This window comes from Neophocaena asiaeorientalis, unplaced genomic scaffold (assembly GCF_003031525.2).
Source record: "Neophocaena asiaeorientalis asiaeorientalis breed wild unplaced genomic scaffold, Neophocaena_asiaeorientalis_V1.1 scaffold474, whole genome shotgun sequence".
Classification (NCBI taxonomy): Eukaryota; Metazoa; Chordata; class Mammalia; order Artiodactyla; family Phocoenidae; genus Neophocaena; species Neophocaena asiaeorientalis.
Window position 1 is genome coordinate 762,771 of NW_020175391.1, and position 22,507 is coordinate 785,277.

Sequence of the window (22,507 nt, forward strand, 5' to 3'; positions counted from 1 at the left end):
ACTGGCTGGTAAGAGAGGTGGTCTTTATTGATAGGGACATCCAGGGAGAAACAGGTAGCCTTGTGTTGAGTATGGCGGGCCATCAGAAAGCAGGGCTTCCTCAGGTTCTGTAGCTACCTCCACATTCCAATTCTAGGACTACAACTTGAGACCAGACACTCTGAGTCCTTCCCATGGTGCTATTGTTGAGTCCCAGTTACTGAGATTTGAATTCTGACATCTCAAATTTTGTTTCTGCCTACATGACTGTCAAAACTTAGGGATGATAAAAAAGCTTTCTGATTTCTGAAGGGACACTCCCAGGGAACTTTATCTCAACTGTAAGACTCAAAAATACTCATCCTTTAGCCCAGTTTAAAGCCCATTTATTTTCATTTGTTTACTTCATTGTTTGCTTGTTTTTAGTTCTAAAACTTCTCTGGACCCTCCTCTTCCTCTTCATAGCAAGCAGCGTCTCCCCCTACTTGCTGCATCTTTCCTTCAACCCAGTGGATCACCAGGGTCTTCATGGCTGATAAAGAACTCTTCAAGGGGGCACATTGTAGGCTTCATTGTTTACTTTCTTGTAGGTTCTGCTCTTGTGATTTTTATGCTCCTAGGGGACCCTTCATAGTAATCCAGCCTCTTTAAACCATTATTTTGTTTTGATTCCTCTAGGTAGCTTTGGAGGAATGTCTAGCCATTGTGGAGACCCAGATGCATTTCTTTTCTATCTTTCCTTTTAAAGGAGGCAGTAAGAGGGTTCTTTGTGAGAAAATGCTCCAACTGAAGACTGTGATGCATCAACCCTTAGAGAAGAAGGGAACTGCTGAGAGGGGAGTGAATGAGCAGAAGACTCAGGCTGAGAAAGCAGGATTCTCCTCTGTGTCCCACAGTGGGTAAGAGACACTTTGTTCAGAGACTTCTTCTGTAAGAATTAAGTCATTGCTGTCGTAGCAGCTTTCAGGGTCTGTATTCAGGCTTTGTACCTTAACTGTAGTGCTTTCTCTTAAGACCTTCCTGGAAATTCTTTAAAGAAAAGTCTATAGTATTTTTATTTTATTTTATTTTTTAAAAAAGATCCACAACGTGGAACCAAGTTGTGTTTGATTTTTTTTAAGATTTTTTTCATGTGGACCATCTTTTTAAAAAGTCTTTATTGAATTTGTTACAATATTGCTTCTGTTTTTTGTTTTGATTTTTTGGCCGTGAGGCATGTGGGATCTTAGCTCCCTGACCAGGGATCAGACCTGTACCCCCTGCATTAGAAAGCAAAGTCTTAACCACTGGACCACCAGAGAAGTCCCTGTGTTCTTATTATTAATTACTTTATATTATTCAGAGTAATTTGGTTTTATTCTAACTAATAATGCATGTATTCACCAAATATATGATCTCATGGGTGCTTGAGATTTCATGGAACTCTTCCAGTCACTTGAATAATGTCTCTTTTCTTCATTGATGGGAGCACATACGAATCTCCTGTTACCTGAGATGTTTTGATGGTGAAAGCTGACCCACATCAGTGCCTGAGGAGGTAGACTTATACAGAGGCTCCTCCATCTCCACCCCATTCTCTTGGAAGCTCATGACCCTGGTTTCTAGAATGGCAACTTGGATAAACTCAACATTTTAAATTTATTTTTTATTGAGGTAACATCGGTTTATAACATTATATAAATTTCATGTGTACAATCTTGTATTTCTACTTCTGTATACACTACAGTGTGATCAGCTCAATTTTACAAATAAGCTTACAAAATTGCCAAATAATGGCCTGTTGGCTAGATTTGTCAGTCTGTCTTTAACGGCTGTTTGCCTATAACTTTTGGAAAGCATTCAATTAATATGGGGATAATCTATTACACAGTTACCTGCGAGCACCAGTTACTGAAATACTAAATCATCACGAACTTGCTTAGTGGTTGAAGTGCAGCTTTGGAGGTGGTTAGATTTTGCTTCATACTCCATTGGGTCACTGTCAATATGTACCACTTAAATTTCACTGACCCAGAGAATAATGTTAGAGCTAAAATAACCTGAGAGTTATTTTAGAACTGAGAACACTCAGGCCCAAAGATATGGTTGCTTGATCACAGTTGCACAGTAGCCTTCAGCAGAAATAATACCAGAATCCTGGGCCCTCAATTCACAAAGCCTACACTCACTTTGTCAAACACATTGAAAAAATTTATATTCTTGTGATCATTCTTTTTAAAAAATAGACTTTATTTTTGGAGCAGTTTTAAGTTCAGAGCAAAATTCATGGAAAGTACAAAGAGTTCCCATATACCTATCCCTTGCCCCGCACATGCATAGCCTCTTCCCCCAATGTCAACATCCTACACCAGTGTCGTATATTTGTTGATATTTGTTGCAATTGATGAACATCATTTTCACCCAAAGTCAGTAGTTTACATTAGGGTTCATTCTTGGTATTGTACATTCTATAGGTTTTGACAAAAGTATGATGACATGCTTCTACCATTACAGTATCATATAGAATGACTATTCACTGCCCTAAAAATACTCTGCTCCACCTATTCATCCTTCCTTTTAATCCCTGGCAACCACTGACCTTTTTACTGTCACCGTAGTTTTGCCTTTTCTAGAATGTCATATAGTTGCAGTCATACACTATCTAGCTTTCTCAAACTGTCTTCTTTTACTTAGTAATATGCATTTAAGATTCCTCCATGTCTTTTAATAGGTTGATTGTTCATTTCTTTTAAGAACTGAAAACTATTTCATTTTCTGGCTGTACCACAGTTTATTTATCTGTTCATCTACTGAAGAACATCTTCGTTACTTCCAAGTTTTGGCAATTATGAATAAAGCTGCTATAAACATTGTGTGCAGATTTTTATGTGGACATAAGTTTTCAGCTCATTTGGGTAAATAGTGAGGAGTGTGGTTGCTGGATCATATGGTAGGGATATGTTTAATTTTGTAAGAAACTGTCTTCAAAAGTAGCTATAGCATTTTGCATTCCCACCAGCAATGAATGAGAGCATCTATTGCTCCATATCCTCACCAGCATTTAGTGTTGTGAGTGCTCTAGATGGTTGCCATTTTAGCGATGTATAGTAGTATCTTATTGCTGTTTTAATTGGCAGTTCCATGGTGACATTGATATTGAGCATTTTTATATGCTTATGTGCCCTCTGTATATCTTCTTTGGTGTCTGTTCAGGTCTTTTGTCCATTATTTAATTGAATTGTATGTTTTCTTATTGTTGAGTTTTGAGAGTTCTTTGTGTATTTTGGATAACAGTCCTTTATCATATATGTCTTTTTCAAATATTTTCTCCATGTCTGTGATTTGTCTTCTTACTCTCTTGACCATGTCTTTTGCAAAGAAGAAGTTTTAAATTTTAAAACTTGGTATTATATCTAAAGAGTCATCAGCAGCAGCAGAAACTAACACACCATTGTAAAGCCATGATACCCCAATAAAGATGTTAAAATAAATAAATAAAAAGTAAAAAAAAAAAAAAAAGGAGTCATTACCAAACTCAAGATCATCTAGATTTTCTGTTGCATTATCTTCTAGGAGTTTCATAGTTTTGTGTTTTACATTTAGGTCTATGATCTATTTTGAGTTAATTTTTGTGAAGGGTATAAGGTCTGTATCTAGGTTCATTTTCTTTGCATGTGGATGTCCAATTGTTCGGCACAATTTGTTGAAAAGACTATCTTTTCTCAATTATATTGCCTTTACTCCTTTGTCATAGATCAGTCAACTATATTTTTGTGGGTCTGTTTCTGGGCTCTCCATTTTGTTCTGTTGATTTGTCTATTCTTTCACCACTACCACACTTTCTTGATTACTATAGGTATATAGTAAGTCTTAAGGTTGGTAGTGTCTGTCCTCTGACTTTGTTCTTCTCCTTCAATATTATGTTGACTCTTCTGGTTCTTTCGCCTCTTCATGTAAACCTTAGAATCAGTTTGCCAATATCTACAAAATAACTTGCTTGGGATTTTGACTGTGATTGCCTTGGGTCTTTAAATGAAGTTGGGAAGAACTGACATCTTGACAATATTGCATTTTCCTATCCATGAATATGAAATATCTCTTCAGTTATTTAGTTCTTCTTTGATTTCCTTCCTCAGAGTTTTGTAGTTTTCCTCACATGGGTCTTGTACACATTTTGTTAGATTTATACCTAAATATGTCATTTTGAGGGGTGCTAATGCAAATGGTATTGTTTCAATTTCCACTTGTACATTGCTGGTATATAGGAAAGAAGCTGACTTTTGTATATTAACCTTGTATTCTGCAACCTTACTGTAATCACTTATTAGTTCCAAGAGTTTTTTGGTTGATCCTTTCAGATTTTCTACATAGACAATAATGTCATTGCAAACAAAGTTGTATTTCTTCCTTTCCATTCTGTAAACTTTTTATTTCTTTTCCCTATCTTATTGCATTAGCTAGGAATTCCAATATGATGTTGCAAAGGAGTGGTGAGAGGGGATAACCTTACCTTGTTTCTGATCTGAGTGGAAAAGCTTCTGGGTTCTTACTACTAAGTGTAATGTTAGTTATATGTTTTTTGTAGATATTCTTTATCAAGTTGAGAAAGTTTCTTTTTATTCCTATTTTGCTGGGAGTTTTTTTTTAAATCATGAATAGGTGTTGGATTTTGGCAGATGCTTTATTTTGCATCTATTGATAAGATCATGTGATTTTTCTTCATTAGCCTATTGATGTGATGAATTACATCAGGTGATTTTCAAATGTTGGAGCCAGCTTTGCATGCCTGGAATAAATCTCACTTGGTCTGTTGTATAATTCTTTTTATACATTGTTGACTTCAATTTGCTAATATTTTGCTGAGAATTTTTGCACATATGTTCATGAAAGATATTGGTTTGTAGTTTTTTTCTTATAATGCCTTTGTCTGGTTTTGATATTAGGGTAATGTTAGCTTCATAGAATGAGTTAGAAAGTATCTCCTCTGCTTCTATCTTCTGGAAGAGACTATGGAGAATAGGTATAATTTTTTCCCTAAATATTTGGTAGAATTCACTAGTGAACCCATCTGGGCCTGGTGCTTTCTGTTTTGGAAGGTTATTAATTATTGAATCAATGTCTTCAATAGATATAGTTCTATTCAGATTGTCTATTTCTTCTTGTATGAGTTTTGGCAGATTGTGTTTTTCAAGAAATTGGCCCATTTCCTCTAGGTTATCAAATTTGTGGGATTAGAGTTATTCATAGTATTCCTTTATTATCCTTTTAATGTCCATGGGATCTATAATGATGTCCTCTCTTTCATTTCTGTTATTAGTAATTTGTGTCTTCTCTCTTTCTTAGTTAGCCTGGCCAGAGGCTTATTGATTTTTTCAAAAAAACAGGTTTTATGCAAAAAAATTACCTAGATACATTTTAATTGTTATTGTGATAAGTGCTATTTATTATTTGGAAACTGGCTGAGAGTAAATAATAGACCTATAGAATCCAGAATAATAAATGTGTTTCAGAAAAGAGCCTTGTTTTAAAAGTAGAATTAGCTTCATTTATATCTCAGTGACCCCTGAAAGTCAGAAGAAGAGGATGCATGGTACTGATAAAGATACTAGGTTGAGAGTTTGAAGCCAAAATTTTTAATGATGGCTCTTCCACCAACCAATTACGGGGGTTCGGATATATCCCCCCTCAGCTTTATTGAGATATTTTTGACATATGTCAAATATCTTTCTTATTCTTTGTGAGCCTCAATGTCTTCATCTGTAAAATAAGATGAAGTCCCTTCCTGAACTAGTATTTTATACCTCTTGATGGACTAGGATGTTAAAGGGTCTGTTATCTTAGTAAATGCAGCCAAGACTGGGCCTTGGCCCCTGATGTATATCTGTGTGTCGTGTGTGTGTTTCTTACAAGGAACACTATGCTAATATTATATCCTGAGATAGAGCTGAAAGAGCAGATAGGAGAAGACGCATCTTCTTAGTTGGAAAAAGAGAATAACAAGAAGAAGGATGGAGATGATGGCGGTGCGATGGGAACGGGTAGCCAAAGTTGGTGTGAATGAGAAAGTTAGAGGGAACTGAGTGTAAAAAATCCAGAAATGACAACATTGAAACTATTGGATCACTAAAAATAGTAATTAGTAAGAGTTTGTTGTGCACATAAAAACAGTTCATGAACTGGGAACTCTTAAACGGACAGTTAGAATGAGGCTCAGAAGTATATTGTTATAAGATAGCTCATATAGTAAGAATGCAGAGGCTGTTGATTATTTACAATGATTTGTTATAGCATTAGAGTTTTCCTAATGATCGAGGTTTGGTTAAAACTGGCCACCTCATGCCAATTTGGGGGAACAGCTTAAGTTTTGTTTATGATTTTCAAAGGCACTTACGAGAGGCAGCCCAATGTAATTTTTTCTTGTTTGGCAGATTAGGTTGAGTTTAGCTTCAGTAATTTTCTTAATACTATAATCAAAGATTTCATTGTCATTATCTATTTTAAAATCTGTGTCATTATATATAGGAGTTCAGTCTCCATCATCTGAGTCAAACCAAAGGGTGCGATTAAAGAGTGAGTCCAGAACATGTCCTAAATCAAGTCCAGTACCATTAAGGTTTACTATGCATAGGGACAGATTGCCAGCAATGAAGTTTACAGTGATTACAGGCCATCCTTTGGCTTCTGAAGCTTCCTCTCAATGGCAGATTAATTGGCCATCAGTATTAGCTGAATGGCCAAAGGATGGATACTAAATCTTTCTGTAAGGCCATTTTTCCTGTCATCCAAGTATGTATAAAACCTGGTTCTAATATTAACTGAGAGTCTCCCTGAGCATTTAAGTGGCTACACTTAAATAATAATAACATAACAATCATTTTGATTAGTAAAGGAGGGTATGCATTGAATGGTAGACCTTAGTGGGTAGAGAAAATCCCTAACAGAAAAAGGAAAATGAGTTTGAATGTTTTGTGTTTGTAAAATAGCAATATCACAATAATTGTTATAAAAATAAGTCCTGGAAGAGAATGGGGAATCCAGCAGAATCATGTTCTGTGATCTTGGGTGTAAGCTGTCTACCTGATGTTGTCATCTGCTTTGAGCGAAGATTTTTTTTTTTCCTGGAAATCTTTCATTTTAAGTCAGCTGAAGGTTGACAAGTTCAAGAGTCTGGTGGTGGTGCAGGGAGGCGTCTCTTCAGTTGAGAGACATGGATCCAAGTTTCAATATCCTGTAATTTAACTGCTGTGTGAGAAATTTTGAAAAACCTGGTAGGCCCCTTTCCATCAAGGCTCAAGTGGAGTTTTTCATTGATATCTCTTCCAGAATACCTAGTCTCCAGGTTCCAGCGTAAGGGATACAAAGTCCTCATCAGACCAAGGATCTCTGAAAGTCTCCTTGACCTGTTGACTGTAAGCTTTTGAATATTGTATTAGTGCCCTACAGTATTGGGTCATATTAGAATTTACAAGGGCAGGATGTGCATGGGGTTCTCTTATCAAAGGCATGGGTTGTCCAGTGGTGATTTCACAAGGGTGTTAATTTATGTTTCCCAAAATGTGTTGACCTCATTGTCATGAGGGCTGAGGGTAGCACTTTAGGCCAAGGTATTCCTGTGTTTTCAGTCAGTGTTGCCAACTTAAATTTTAGAATGCCATTGGTACATTCAACTTCCCTAAAGACTGAGGCTGATAGGGACAATGATAATGCCATAATGTTTGAATAACCTTGGTTAGTTGTTTTAAAACCTGTCTAGTGAAGTGAGTCCCTCTAATATTTGAAATTTCATTTGGGATTCCCCACAATGGAAAAACATTTTCTAATAATTTCTTGACTACAATGTTGGCATCAGCTTTCCAACATGGGAAAGCTTCTATTCCTCTAGACACACCATTACAAGTACATATTGATAGCCCCTAAAGGAGACAATTGAAAAAGTTTAATCGTAAATATTCAAATGGTCCAGACAGTGGGGGAGCAGCCCTTGGAGTTACGTTAATGGTTTTACCCATGTTATATGATTGACAGTTTAAACATGGATTATAAACATGTCTTGCTAATTTAGAACAACCGTATCACTAACATTTTTTCATAATTTGAGTCATTTTGTCAATTCCATTGTGGGTAGTCTCATAAAGTGCTTGCAAGAGTGGTAGTTTGAGAGATTCAGGAAGCACCAGACAGCCATTTGGGCCCTCTGAAAGTCCTCTTTTTTATGTTACATATTCGTCCTTCTTCATGACACTTTTGTATCTTTCAGCATCAGATACAATTTTTTGCCTATTACACAAATTGTCTTAAGTAATCTGATTTGGCTCTACCGTGGACGGTAGGTTGTGGAAATTCAGGAAAAATGGCTATGTGCCATTTTATGGAGTTCATTTAAATTACAAAGTTTTGGTACCTTAGTAATTTCTTGAGTAGTAGCCTTAGCATGAAAGTCAGCCATCACATTTCCCTGGTATTCAGGGTCTGATCAGTGGGTACGAGCCTCAGTTTTTATGACAGCAACTTGTGAGGGCAATAATAGTGCAGAGAGGAGGTCAGCAACCTGAGGTCCATTTTTATAGGTGTATCACTGGACTTAAAAATCTTCTCTGTTCCCAGAGCATACCAAAGCCATGGACCACTCTGAAGGCATACCTGCTATCAGTGTAGATATTTGCAGTTTTTCCTTTTGCCAATTCACAGGCTCAAGTGAGGATAGACAGTCCTGTAGGTTGAGCTGAATTAAACTGAGGAAGGGACTCCTCTTTCTAACAGTTCGTGTCGAGTAGTTACAGTACATGCAGCTTGACGTTCCCCTTCAGAATTTGTGGCATAGGAGCCACCAACACAGAGTACTAAATCTGGGTTGGCTAATAGGGTTTTCTGTAAAACTCATCTAGGAGTTAGATTTGGGGAGCCAAATTCAGCACCATTGAGTCTCTCTCTGTCAGGTAAGCATAGGAAGGTAACAGGGTTTAAAGAGCGGCAGCAAAGAATGCTCAGATTAGGAGGCAGAAGTAGAGTCTCATGCTAATCTACTAGCTAAGAAATGGTGTGCACGCTCAATGTTTAGCAAACTTTCTACAACATGAGGAACCTGTAAATTTAATTCACTTCCCTGAACAAGTTTCCAGGAGGATCCCACAAAGGAATTTAAAGGCTGCAGCTACTGCCTTTAAACAATTTGGGTATGCCCGGGCCACTGGACCTAATTGTAGTCTATGGGTCTATTTTTTTCCTCCAGATTTTTGCATAAGAACTTCCAAAGCCTGATTATTACATTCCTAAACAAATAGCATGAAAGGTTTAGGGTAGTTGGCAGGTTGGGGGCCGGTGGGCGGGTCCCAATGCAGGAGGATTTTGTAAAGCCCGTTAGTTTCAGTAAAGCCTTTCTCATATTTTGTTTCCCAAGGAAGAGGTTCTTGAGTGTTATTTTTAGTCAATTCCTACATAGAGTGGAGTAGCTAACAAGGAAAAGTTAGGGACCCTGGCTTGTCAATATCCTGCAGGTCTGAGGAAACCTCTAAGTTCTTAGTCATAGGTTGGGTTACTTGGGGTGGTACTTATTCTTTCTGGAGACAGAAAGTGTCCTTTTAGAGATAAATCATGACCTAGGTAATGTACCTTTCCTTGTGAGAACTGAAGTGTATCTCACGAGGCCTTATGGCCTTTATAAGCCAGTCGTAACAAATATTTTGAATTAACTCCTGAGTTCTCTCTAGATGAGGAACACAGAAGTAAGTCATCTGCATATTGAAGTAGAATTTCTGAGATTTTGCAGTGTGCTTAAATCCTTAATGCATCTGAAGCAGCAGTAATAATAGTATTTTCCTGTACTTATATTACATTTGAGAAAGGCTTTTATACGTAATAGCTCATAAATGTTTACTGAATGTATCATTTGCTAGATACCATGTTAGGCACCTGGAATCAATAAGATCTGGTCTCGGGCTTCCCTGGTGGTGCAGTGGTTGAGAGTCGCCTGCCGATGCAGGGGACGCGGGTTCGTGCCCTGGTCCGGGAGGATCCCACATGCCGCGGAGCGGCTGGGCCCGTGAGCCATGGCCGGTGAGCTTGTGCATCTAGAGCCTGCGCGTCCAGAGCCTGTGCTCCGGAACGGAAGAGACCACAGCAGCGAGAGGCCTGCGTACCGCCCAAAAATAAATAAATAAATAAGATCTGGTCTCTTCCATGGAGAAACTCAAACCGGTGGGGAAGGAAAGTATACGAATAGATAGCTTCAACAGAACACTCTTAACTGTTCTAACCTCTGGGTGTTTTGGAAGCCCAGATGAAAAGAGTGTAGGACAAGGCCATCTCTTCCTAAGAAGCTGTCACCCACTGAGATGAATTTCTGAAGACAATCCCATTTCACAGACCTCTGCACAAGTGAGTGCAGGCTCCTTCTTAAGGAAAGGGTTTTCTGCGTCAATGGAGAATCCATAGGCTCCCTGAGAGGACACTTAGGACAGGAACACAGGGAGAGATGAGTGGAGGTTTGCAAGCACTTCTCTTTTCCATTATTGAAGAACTGTTTACTGAGAGCCCCCTCTGTGTTTGCCTGTGTCAGCACTGAAAGAATTCTTAGCCTAGTAACCAGTATAGCTGCTTAATGACTTGAGAATTGTTGGACAGAAATGTGAATAAAGTGTAGGGTGGGTTAAAAGGTTCAAAGCGGGTTTTATGCTACTTGACCTGCCCTGATGCCCATTCAGGCTCCTTCCAACACCTGGATTGCCTGTTCCAGACCAGCGACCCTGGGACTCAGGCAGATTTTCGCTTCTCAGAAAACAAACACCTGTGCTTTCTGCTGGCACAATACAGACAACACTGCCTAGGTCTCCAAGAGAAAATGGTGAAATCAAAAGCCGTTGGTTCTGCTCTGGCACATCTGTAGAAACACAGAGGATGTCAAGTTGGTCTTATAAGTTCACCATTACCAAAGTAATGAATGATAATCTGTCTTCATTTTGATAAGTTAAATGCTTTATAGGCTTTGCTGTACTCATCCCAACATTTAAAATAAATTTCAATCCTGACCGTATTTCTAAAAAGGCAAAGAAGCTAAATGACTCTCACTTTGCAGATAAAGAAACTGAGGCACAAAGTAGTAAAGTGACTTCTCAAGTTTGCGGTGGGAGGACAGAGTGCATTGGGCTTGCTGATTCCTGCTCATACATCTAACCTCTTTGCCTCCCTCAGGAACAAGATAAACTAAAACCTTCTCTTCTACTCTTCTATATAACAAATAGTAGTTATATTGGCCAAGATATCATAGGATTCTAAATTAATTCAGAACATTTTTTGGAGATCATATTTTTCAGATCATTCTTTTGAACCCTATGGGCAAAACTGTAGCAGTTACACTGGAGAATACAGAAGCAATAGTATATAGTGATTAAATTAAGGGCTTGAGGATGTCTTGCCAATCAAGCCTTGGCTGTCTATGGAAAAGGCACAGATAGGTCCATCCTGGTGAAAGAAGAATCCCGCTGCCTAGACAAGTGGTCTCTTCTCTCACATAATGCTTTTCCTTTCAACTTTTCAATTAACACCTAGCTTTGTTTACTGTATTGAAATGGATTATAAGCTGAAGAGAGGGACTGGGAGCAGATTTTACAGTAGAATTAAAGAAGAAAGCCATTTTCAGAAGTATAGGGCAAGGGGAAAGATGATCTTAGCAGGGGTCTTTTACATAGAGAAACACATCATTCTCTTTACCCCATTCCAGTCACTAAACACGTGCTAGAGTTCAGCGTGGAGGCTCTTTCGGTGAAATTCTCAAAGCACCTTCTGCTGAAGCGCCATAATCTATCAGTCACCCCCTTCCACCCTTAACTGTTTCTTTCCCGCCTTAGGAAATATTCCTTGATCCAGGATCAGGCTCGAGAGTTGACCCACCTGCGGGAAAAGATGAGGATTGGGAGGGCTGTCTCTTGCCTTCTCATCCAGCATGTCAAGAACACAGCAAAGACCTTTGAAGAGCTCCTCAGCAGTAATAAGATTGACTGCTACATGGAGCAGCATTTCCGTGAGCAGCTGACCAAGAGCAGCCAGCTGGCAGAGAGCCTTGCCAGCAAGTTCAACACAGGTAATCTGGCCCCAGGCCTCAGGAGGGCCTTTAGTCCCTCCCAAGGACCTACGCTCACACAGGCCCACACTCATCCACAAGCGACTTTTCAATCTGGGGTCCTGCTTTGTAATCACCATCTTGAGGCCAGAGTAAGGACTGGCTGGTTAGGAGCAACAGAGCGGCACACAGGGTTGAGGATGCCATGATGATTGCCTGCTCCTCCATCTCTCATGGAATATGGCTGTTATGACAGGAGCTATCAGTGGGGGGACAGCATTTATCTGAAACTAATTGAAAGAGAGGTGTAGTAGGGGCAGCTAGTTGTCTTGAAAAGAGCCCTAAACTAGGAATCTAAAGACTCTTGCTCTAGCCTGTATGTGATCATTACTAGTTCTGGACATATTCATATTCCTTTTGATATCTGTTTCCTCACCTAAAAAATGAGGTCAAATAATACCAGCCCCTAAAGTGTGCATGATTGTTCTTAGGACAAATAAACAATATTAATCAGAGTACTTCAAAAGAATGATAAAAGGGCTTCCCTGGTGGCGCAGTGGTTGAGAGTCCGCCTGCCGATGCAGGGGACACGGGTTCGTGCCCCGGTCCGGGAAGATCCCACATGCCGCAGAGTGGCTGGGCCCATGAGCCATAGCTGCTGAGCCTGCGCGTCCAGAGCCTGTGCTCCGCAACGGGAGAAGCCACAACAGTGAGAGGCCCGCGTACTGCAAAAAAAAAAAAAAAAGAATGATAAAAGAATCTTGCTGATTTGGGAATGATTTAGGCGCTCTGTGTATTAGTACCTTTTGTGGAATATTTATTTCAGGAACCTTTTACATAGAATATTGCCTGGAGACCTGAGGGCACATAGTGAGAGCAGGCTTGAGGCCACTGTGCAGGCTCCTGGTGGCAGATGCAGAGGTGGGAAAGGGATGTCTGTCACCTCTACAGAGGCAGGAGTAGGTTCTGCATGAAAGCTGTGATGGGACACACAGACACGGGACTGGGAACCAGTCTTGTGGCAGGACTTGGAGGCTCTGCCTGGAGTGGTCCAGAGACCAGCTGGACAAGTATCCCATGATCTGTGGGAAAAGAGACATTTTCAGCTTTTTACTCTGACTCAGGGCAGAGCGAGTAGAGATGATGATCTTCACGGTGGGTTCAGGAAAGTCTGCCAGACAAGTTCTCTAAAGACTCCACCCAGTGTCTCCTGAGAAAATTCAGAGTATCCTGGACTTGAGGGTCAAGCAGCTTTGTGTCTCTGATCCCAGAGAGAGAACCCAATGTGTGTTTGTATTTGGTAAATGAGAGCTGTTTAAATTATGACTGATCCTTTTTTAAATTTGCTTTTCAGATGACTGTATAAATAAGAAGAATCAAAGAGAACAGGTGCTGCGGGACCTCAGGTAAGTCCAAATTTTCAGGAGCTATGAAAGATATAATCTGGTAAAGGATCCAGAGCGAAGGCCAGAAGATCAAAGGAGCAGAAGCGCTCACCCTCCATAAAAACCAAACAGCTGATTATACCATTACACTATTATGTATACTGAGCGACAACGTGGTCTCATTTCCTATTTTTTTAATTTATTTTTCTTTGGGTTCCAAGTCTCGTATTAATTCACTAATTTAGTAATATAGAGCTGCTCTAGCCTAACTCTCCAGTCTTAGGAGTCTCCTGTACTCCCAGGGATCACCTCTGATTTCCCCTAGATCTTTAAAAACTGGAGTGAGATTATACCTGATATCTTCAAGTGTGACCCAGCGAGTGCTGGCAGGTGTTAAATGGCTACAAATTTTCTTTGAAAGAAAAAAGATTTATACTATAAATATGACATAGATAGATTTATACTGTGTATAACTATACTTAGGGAAGGAGGTCTAGAAACTACAAGACGCCCAGAAGGCAACATTGCCTCAGGAAGCAGTTTTAAATACTATTCAGTGGATTATGTCACAGAGTATATTGAAATCTTACGGGCCTGTGGGTGTCTTGTGAAGGAACCGTTAAGTGTTACAGAGCCTGATGGGTCTTCTCTCTTTCTCAGGATGTTTGTGGCCAAGGCACTGGACACTGTTGTTCTCTCCTGCCTCCCAACTCTCTACCCCCAAATGGAAATGGATTGTTTGGTTTCTTCCCTAAAGGAACAGTCTCCTTGACTCCTGGGGCCTCCCTTGTGAGCACCCAGCTCAATACAGCTGTGGTGTTCGGGTGACTTTCACTTTTCCTTCTGTCTTTCTTACCCCCTAGTATCTTAAGGGAGTTGCAGAAGAAGGGTAAAATGACAGAAGTCCTAGAGACCAAGCAGGATGCCCGGCCCCAGACTAGGCCCCAGACCCGCTCCAGCAGCCGTGCCCAGTCCGCTGCCCATCGCTCCCCTAGCAGCACCTCTCCGCTGTTTGATGAGCAGGAAGTGCGCCCTGCGGTGGATGTGGCCAGTAAGTATGCAGAGAGCCTCCAGTTTCTGGGTGCTCGCTTATTTGTCTAGGCCAAGGGGAGGCGTCTTGGCAGCCCGACCCTGCAGATCCACTGTGATGCACCTGGTTGAGCACAGGTCTGGGGCTCGGTGCCGAGCACAGGCCCCAAGGGTGTCAGATAGCTTTTCTCCATTCCCAGTCCCCGACGTCGTCAGCCACCAGACCCCATCAGGCATGTACATGGTATTGGACTTGAGGGGAGGGGTCATGAATTGGGAACGGGAGGGGACAGACGCTCCTCATCACTGCAACACAGTCACGTCATGTTTCAGACTATGGATGCAAATATCATTAACATTGGGCCTCTGATTTTGGACTCTTTTGGGTAAACAGCCACAGTTCCTATTTTCTATTCACCACTAAGTATTCTTTATCATTTGTGGCTTTACAGATCCCACTCATCATTCTAATAATTCAGCTGTAATATCCTCTAAACCATCAGTAACTGGGACTGGCTGAATCCATCACCAGCATGCCCCTCTCCAGAATTCCCCAAGGAGGCCTTTAAGGCAGCCTTGCTAGGGATAGGAGGAGGAGAGTAAGTTTAAAATCAAACCTTCATTTTCTCCTGCTAAGCCTTCTCTTTATTTTCCCTGCTGAGAAAAGCATTTGAATTTTTAGGCAACTGTATGAGTCAGATTTTGGTGTGAACAACCAGGGACCAGGAAACCATCCTTAGTCCCTGGCTATATCTGCTTTTTGTTTTGTTCTCTTGTTTTTACCTGAACTGTCTGTTTTAGGCATGAATAAGCCATAATGGGTTTTGACCTGGTACTATGCCTGTTTGTCATTTTACCCTGAGAAGCAAAGCAGCGTAATGTTTCCTCACGAGTATAGCAGCCAAGGGAAGACAGGAAGTACACCTTTATTGAGCACCTATTATGCTTGTATTATTGACCACTACACATATGTTTCTTCATTTAATCAGGACAGCAATCCTCTTAAGTTGGTGCTGGTGTTCTGATTTTACAGCACAGCTAAGGACACTGAGGCTTGGTGAAGTAAGGGAACTTACTGAAGACAGCCCAGCTTGGGGTAACGTTCACTGTGAGCCTGCCTGACCCTAAAGCTTAGACTGTCCACTGAACTGCAGCCTCAGCATTCAGGGACCAAGCAGGGAGGGAGTCACTCCGTTGCACACCTCTTTCTGTAGGCTTCTGGAGCGAGGGTTTTCCCCATTCCACTCTTTCTGCCCCTATGCCCCACACAAAGGCCTAGCCTCTGCAAAGGAGACAAGACCCTAGACACATTGCACTTCCACCCATGAATTTATAAATGAATGGGGTGCCCTTGATATGTATGTGACATCATCCAAGGGCCTATGGGAGTTTTGAGTGCATCCTTGGACCATAGGCACTTGGTTCCACCTCAGCGCTGCCCTGAGGGACAGCAGGAGAAAGGCAAATACACCTTCTCCTTACCTGCAATTCCTGCCACTACTTGTAAGAATGGCCACATTTAAAATGTGGCTGCTGGAGTGGCACTCTCAAAGTATTGGCCTTATTTTCTGTTATTCCTATCTTTTCTGAGGGAGACTGAAGCCCTTCTTTTTCCCATCTGAAGTCATTATTTTCTCGGAGGGGCAATGGCTTATCACTACTTCTTCTTTGCTTTTGGGGTCAAAATGTCTAGGGTAGTTAACAAATGGTGTGTGGCAGCTTCACTGTGAGGCTGAATTCCTCTCACAGGAGGCACTTCTCTGCTGCTTTCCACATGCCGTGTAGGGCACGCTCCCTGTGTTGTGTGGCCAGGGGAGAATGGGACAAGAAAACGCTGATCACTGTTAACTGACAGACATGAACCCTCCTACAGTCTTAGCTGAGAGTAAGTTGATTTTCTGGGGAGGAGATAAAGGGGCTTTGAAAGGGGTTGGGAATCACATTTTGATTGAGTTCCTACTTTAAGTGAGGCTCTGAACTGAAGGCTTTACTCTTTATTTCACTGTGATGTTAATTAAATCTGGTATTGTGTAAACTGGGGAAGGATACTAACTTAAGTAGGCAGTTCCCTAGAGGAACTTGGCTTGGTTGAGGGAAATAGGACTTCACTCCTCCCTGCTTAGAGGAGAAACCCGACTACTCTGTGGACCTTGATAATAATCCTTGAAAGGGGCGACTCTTGAACTTTTCTCTGAATTATGGCCCTGCCACCTAGCCAGGTTTTTTTTCTAAAGGGAGCCAGCAAAGGACATGATGGTGTTCTCGTAGGATCATTGAGCTGTAAGATACCATATATTGTTTGGTTCTACAATCCCCCATGCAGAAATACCCAGGTCATTCTTTGGACGGGAGCCAGACAATCAGCTATATTTAAGAATTATTTTTACAGTCTCATGAGCCATTCTGGGTGGGATGCAACTCACCACTTGCCACTCAGACACTCCTTCAGCCTCAGGAGGCGTTCAGAGTAAGCTGAGGCAGGAGGAGTGGGAGCCACCTTGTCTAGGTTTTCTGCACATCCGCCAGAAGTAGAGACAATTTTCCCTTCTTCATCCTCTTCCAACAACCCCAGTACAGAACAACCTCAGGAAGGACTAGCTGCTCTGTTGCTGGCAAGAGCATAGACTGTTGGGTGAGTGAATCACCTGTTCACAGACCAGCAATTGCTTCATCTCCTTAGTCTCATGACCTATATGATTGGCAATGAGTCCTGCTGTTGGAGGAGACATTTCTGAAGTACCTCCCTGGGAACATTCCAGCATTTGGGGATCATAGAGGGAGCTAGGAGAGGGGCCCCTGTACTTTTCCTGCGTGTGCACTGTGACCCTCAGACACTACATCTAACAACTACTTCTTGATATCATAGGCCAGGGATGCCAGTAACCTTGGGGTGAAATTTATGGTCCTTGAGAAATGAGTTTTTAGCTGATACTCAGCACTAGGCTGGGGGTCACTGATATCCACCTTAGTCTTCATTCCACGAATTACTGCATTACTTTTCTAAGGCTGCTGTAACAAAATATCACAAACTGGATGTTAAAAACAACAGCAGGGGCTTCCCTGGTGGCGCAGTGGTTGAGAGTCCGCCTGCCGATGCAGGGGACACGGGTTCGCGCCCCGGTCCGGGAAGATCCCACATGCCGCAGAGCGGCTGGGCCTGTGAGCCATGGCCGCTGAGCCTGCACATCCGGAGCCTGTGCTCTGCAACGAGAGAGGCCACAATGGTGAGAGGCCCGCGTATCGCAAAAAAACAAAACAAAACAAAAATAAAAACAGCAGCACTTTGTTCTCTCACAGTTCTGGAGGCTAGGAGTCTGAAATCAAGGCATCAAGAGGCCATGCTCCCTTTTCCTTGCCTCTCCCTGACTTCTGGTGGTTGCAGGAAGCATCCTTTGCCTTGAAGATGCATCACTCCCATTTCTGCCTCCACTGTCATGTGGTCTTCTCCCCTGTGTATCAGTCTTGTTGGATTCAGGGTCCACCCTAATCCAGTATCATCTCATCTTAAGTAATTATATCCATAAAGGTCACAGTCTGAGGTTCCAGGTAGACATGAATTTTTGGAGGATACTATTCAACCCAGTATAATTATTTTTAAAACACTTCATTTCTGACTTCTCTGTTTGTTTCTCACTCATATTCCTTTCTGGACAGATGTGAGCCCAGCCACTCCTGCTGATTCAGGTTCATTGCCCAGCAACCATTCAGAAGCCATGTCTGCTCAGCCCTTCTATCCTTTGAGTGGCACCACACAACTGAGTGGGACACCAGACCCTGGGCTTCATGGCAGCAGTGGCCCATGGGATGAGATGAGGCCTCAGAAGATGAATGCATCTGGGAACCTATCCTCCTTCTCCTCTTTATACCAGCCCAACTCCAAGCCCTCTGGTAAAATACAAAGGAGAAGTTGGTGAAATAGAGCCCATTGACAGGAATGATACATTCCTTTCCCGGCCAGATGGTTTTTTGTTCCTCTGTTAGACCCTGGCTCACAGAAAATGGGTGAGAAGATGAAAGGCAACATCCCGTGGGTCAGCCAGAGAATGAAGTCCAGCTCAGTGTTGGTGCTTTCTACGTGCCTCTCCCATTTCCCCTACCTAGGGACTCACTCTGGGCAGGACAATAAAGGAAGGCACTCTGAGGCACTCTGTAGGGAGGATGAGTTGCCTCACATTTGTGTGTTCCCTTCCATGGGGAAGGTAGGTCTTCCTTAGGTCAAGAGCTATTGCGGGATGGGAGACTGTTTCTATACACACACACACACACACACACACACACACACTTTGTATACAACTACAAGCCAGTCCTGCCTCTCAAACTTTGCCATTGGGTTTGGAGCCAGGCATCTGGCACCCAGTGGCTAGGGGTGCAGCTGTGTAGAGGAATGCCTTGAAGCAGCTCAGTTTCTGGGATGCAGACAGTGTAGCAATACAACATTTGAAATTCTCAGAGAAAAAGCTGGCCCTAAGCAAGATGTCCTGGTGGATGAAGCTAATTTTGGTCTTTCTACGCTTTCCTTTGTGCATCTTTTTCTCTCCTTGAAGGTGTCCCTTTCTCTCACTCCTCCTTCAGGTCCTGATACCTCCCCAGGCTCTTCCTTGTCACTTCTCACCAAAGGAAAACACTCAGTGTCACTCATTATTCACAGCCTGATCTAATTTCATCTCCACTTACCTTAGTCTTTCTGTCAGTGAGTGGATGTGATTGAGAGCCCAGGAGCTCTTTAAACGAAGTTGCCTGGTGTTTCCTGGGTGCCCAGTTGTGAGGAGGAAGTTGACGGAAGTATAGATATGGGCAGGGATCTTGCAGGGAGACCCTGGGCAGAACCCCCCACCTGCCCATGAGTGACAGCCTTCCCCATTTCCTACCTCTCCCATGTCTTGGTGGTACGCAACAGGGGCCGACCTGCTGGAAAAGAATCTTGTTGAGATCCAGAACCTGCGCCAGCGCCTGGAGGAATCCATATTCATCAATGACCGCCTGCGGGAGAGGCTGGAATATGTGCTCAGCAATGCTCACCAAGGAAAAAGTAAGAAAGGCACCAAAACCTCCTGGTTCTGTCCACATCTAGGAGTCTCAAGAGGGCATATAGGTTTGCAGTTATAAAACACATTGGTGTGCAGTACTCCAGTCTTCCTCACAGTCAGCCCAGAGAGGGAAGCAGGACAGGCACTATTGTCCCTACTTTACAAATACTGACCCCAAGTGGCTTGCCTCAGGCAGGGCTAGTTTTCATCCTCAGGGGGCTGTCTGATGTGATGCCCATTCTTGTGACTCCTTATACTACCTGGTGCTGCCCCTGGGCTTGTGGCCTGACTGTCAAATGATAGAGCCAAGGCTTCCATGGTGCCCACTTCAGCAGAGGGAGGACCACATCCCACCTTCATGTTACTACCACATGCCCTGGATAGCACCTGCCACTCCCCCGCCCCATGCAAGTGGCCCGTATTTCCACACTTTCCATCCAGATGTTCTCGCTGGAAGACCAGTACTTCCACACTCCTTCTCCCTTGTCAGGATCAGAAAAAAGGTGACCAGAGCCCCTACAACATCACAGCAGCAGCCAATTAGGAGGAAAGACCCTGTTCTACAACTGCAGCCACTGACAGGAGTGTGTGGCCCGTCATGGACTCAGCCACATCATACTATTGTCCCAGTGCATGAGGCTCCCAGGTTTTCTGTTTGGCTAGGGCTGAAACTTTGGTGAATGCAAGGAACTATATCTTTGAAATGATCTGTTACCCAAATGTGTGACTTGACTGGGTTGTTGTTATTCCCTGAGACAGTATCCACCTTTGGCTTCCATGGTTAGAACCCAGAGTCCATGCCTCAGCTCTACAGGAAGAAAAGGGCCTTCAGGGAAGCCAGCTGGAGTTTTCAGGTCACTTCCATATTCCTCCTTTCCACAGCAATACTCTGCTGCAGAATCAAAGAGAAGAGGGTGGAGAGTACAAAAATTGCGCAGATCCACACAGCCCAATCTAGATAAGGCTGCTTCTTATGAGATCCCACCTACAAGTCCCTGGACTCACAAGCTCTAGTTGTGAATAGCACTGAGAAATTCACATTTCATATATAAATCCCTTCTCCCATCTTTGCAGATAACCAGAGGGTCACTGGCTGTGAACTGAACACCAGCTTGGTGTCTCTTTCTCTCCCTTTCCCATTTCCAGCTGAGTGTAAATGAGGAAGGGAAAGAATGTCAGTTTCTGTCTGGAGCAGTCAGTGAAGAGAGTACCCTAAGTCCCTCCAGACTTCATTGCAGCTCTGTCTCTCCCTCCCTAGGAACTGCACAGCCAGCTCCAGATATCTCCCTTGCGACCCCTCATTCATACACTGAGAGTCACTATTCTGGCTCTGATAAGGACATCTTGTGACATGACAACAGGAGGGTCTAGAGATATGTTCTCCAGATTTTCCAGCCCTACCCAACAGCATTCGTGGATGTAAACTTGGAGGCATCAGATATTACCTTTAAATGAATGGATCAATTTAATAAATTATTATTTAAAAATTGTTTACCTGTATTTATTGTCTATAAAAAGTAAAATTTGGGCAGGAAAGAATAAAACCCAGAATGGCCTGAAATTCGTAGCAAAGGTTAAAGGAAAAAATACATTTTCACTATTAGCTATCTCTATTTCAGAGAACTAGACCAGAAAGGCCGATGCTGGGAAAATGTTGGAGCTACTAAGCGTGGGGCCGTGGGACTCCTTGAACCCCATTACATGCTTGGAAAGAACAGAAAAACTATCACGTGAAAATATAGTAGCATAAAATCTGAACGTTTATAATGAAGACCATTTACCAGACCCGGGTGCAGTCCCTTCAACAGAATGACAGAAGCTGCTTCTCAAAGTCATGAAGATCAGGGTTGCCTCAAGCCTGGAAAATAGCAGTTGTCCAATTTTCAGAAAGGTAGAAATAATATACTTCAATATATATAGAAGAGTAAATTTTATTTTGATCTTTTTCAAACTAAGAAGGGATTGGTATTAATTAGATGACATGTAAGCACATAGAAAAGATTGGCACTGATAAGCAGAATGGGTTCACCAAGAGCAAGTTAAGCCATATTGATAACTTAGCAGGTCAGAAGAATGCCCAGAGAGCTGAGTCAAGGATAAAATTTAGGCCCATGTGCTCTATATTGGTCATGGCATTGCTCGGTTTTAAGAGAACTTCTAGTTGCCAACTAAGAGACATAGATTTGCTAGTTTTCAGAGGATGACAGAGTATTTCATGAAAAAAGGTACATGAGAAGAAAAGATTCTGAATAGAGGCTCATCAAATATTGGAACAGCTGCCATGTGGGAATGAAATTAGACTATGGAGTTAGAGGGCAGAATGAACACCGGTGGGTGAAAGTGACGTGAAGGCCAAGGTGGACTTGATGATGAGAGCCATTTCTACCAACTAGAACTGTCCAATGACAGAAGTAGCGTGCCTCATAGCGGAGAGAGCTCTCTGTCCTTGGAAGTATTCAAGACCAGAGTAGATGTTTCCTCATGGAGAATGTCTGAGAGTGAATCCTTGAAAGGAGAACTTGCTGAGCTAGATGCCTAAGGCACAATCCAACTGTAAGGTTCTATGATTCTTTAATCAATATTCACGGCTTGGTCTTTTAAATAGTTCTATTGCATAGTTTTTTATGTGCTTGTCTTTACTGGATGCTACCTTTCTCAGTAGGTTATTGCAAAGGCACTCACACCATCTCAATAGCTCTCTTCAACCCCCGTCAACCTCCCACAAATAAACCCAGCACATCTCCTGATGCCTCAGTACTAAGCTCAGTTTCCCTGAATTTAGGTGCCACTCTTATTTCTCTGAACCCAGATAAGTGCAGGTCACCCCAGGGGCCATTATATGGCCCTAGCTCACCTCAGATACCAATAGTGATGCTTCCTTCCACCTTTGCTTTAGATCTCAATATCAGTGTGGGTGTGACTGGGCTCACCTTCCAGCTGACTGCTTTGCAGTGATGAGAACCCAAATTCCCCCTCCTTTACCCCTTTCCAACCTGGGCTCACCAGAACACTCCAAGGAGATGGAATTCCTGAGGAGGCTCTGCTATCCTCTC

General features: G+C 42.4%; 1 protein-coding gene across 1 annotated transcript; it reads left to right on the forward strand.

The window, feature by feature from the left end:
- The first annotated feature begins 756 nt into the window (after positions 1-756).
- Positions 757-20,804, forward strand: LOC112413742 (myomegalin). The gene is made up of 7 exons (XM_024765783.1): positions 757-878; positions 11,802-12,034; positions 13,368-13,419; positions 14,262-14,449; positions 18,082-18,315; positions 19,325-19,456; positions 20,713-20,804. The coding sequence occupies exons 1-7, from the start codon at positions 757-759 to the stop codon at positions 20,802-20,804; spliced, it is 1,053 nt and encodes a 350-aa protein (XP_024621551.1).
- The last annotated feature ends 1,703 nt before the right edge of the window (positions 20,805-22,507 follow it).

Excerpts from the sequence above, each read along its gene's own strand:
- LOC112413742 (XM_024765783.1), top strand. The coding sequence starts at position 757 with ATGCTCCAACTGAAGACTGTGATGCATCAACCCTTAGAGAAGAAGGGA. Across the intron at positions 12,035-13,367 it reads TGCCAGCAAGTTCAACACAG|ATGACTGTATAAATAAGAAG; the intron begins GTAATCTGGCCC and ends TTTGCTTTTCAG. Across the intron at positions 14,450-18,081 it reads CCCTGCGGTGGATGTGGCCA|ATGTGAGCCCAGCCACTCCT; the intron begins GTAAGTATGCAG and ends CTTTCTGGACAG.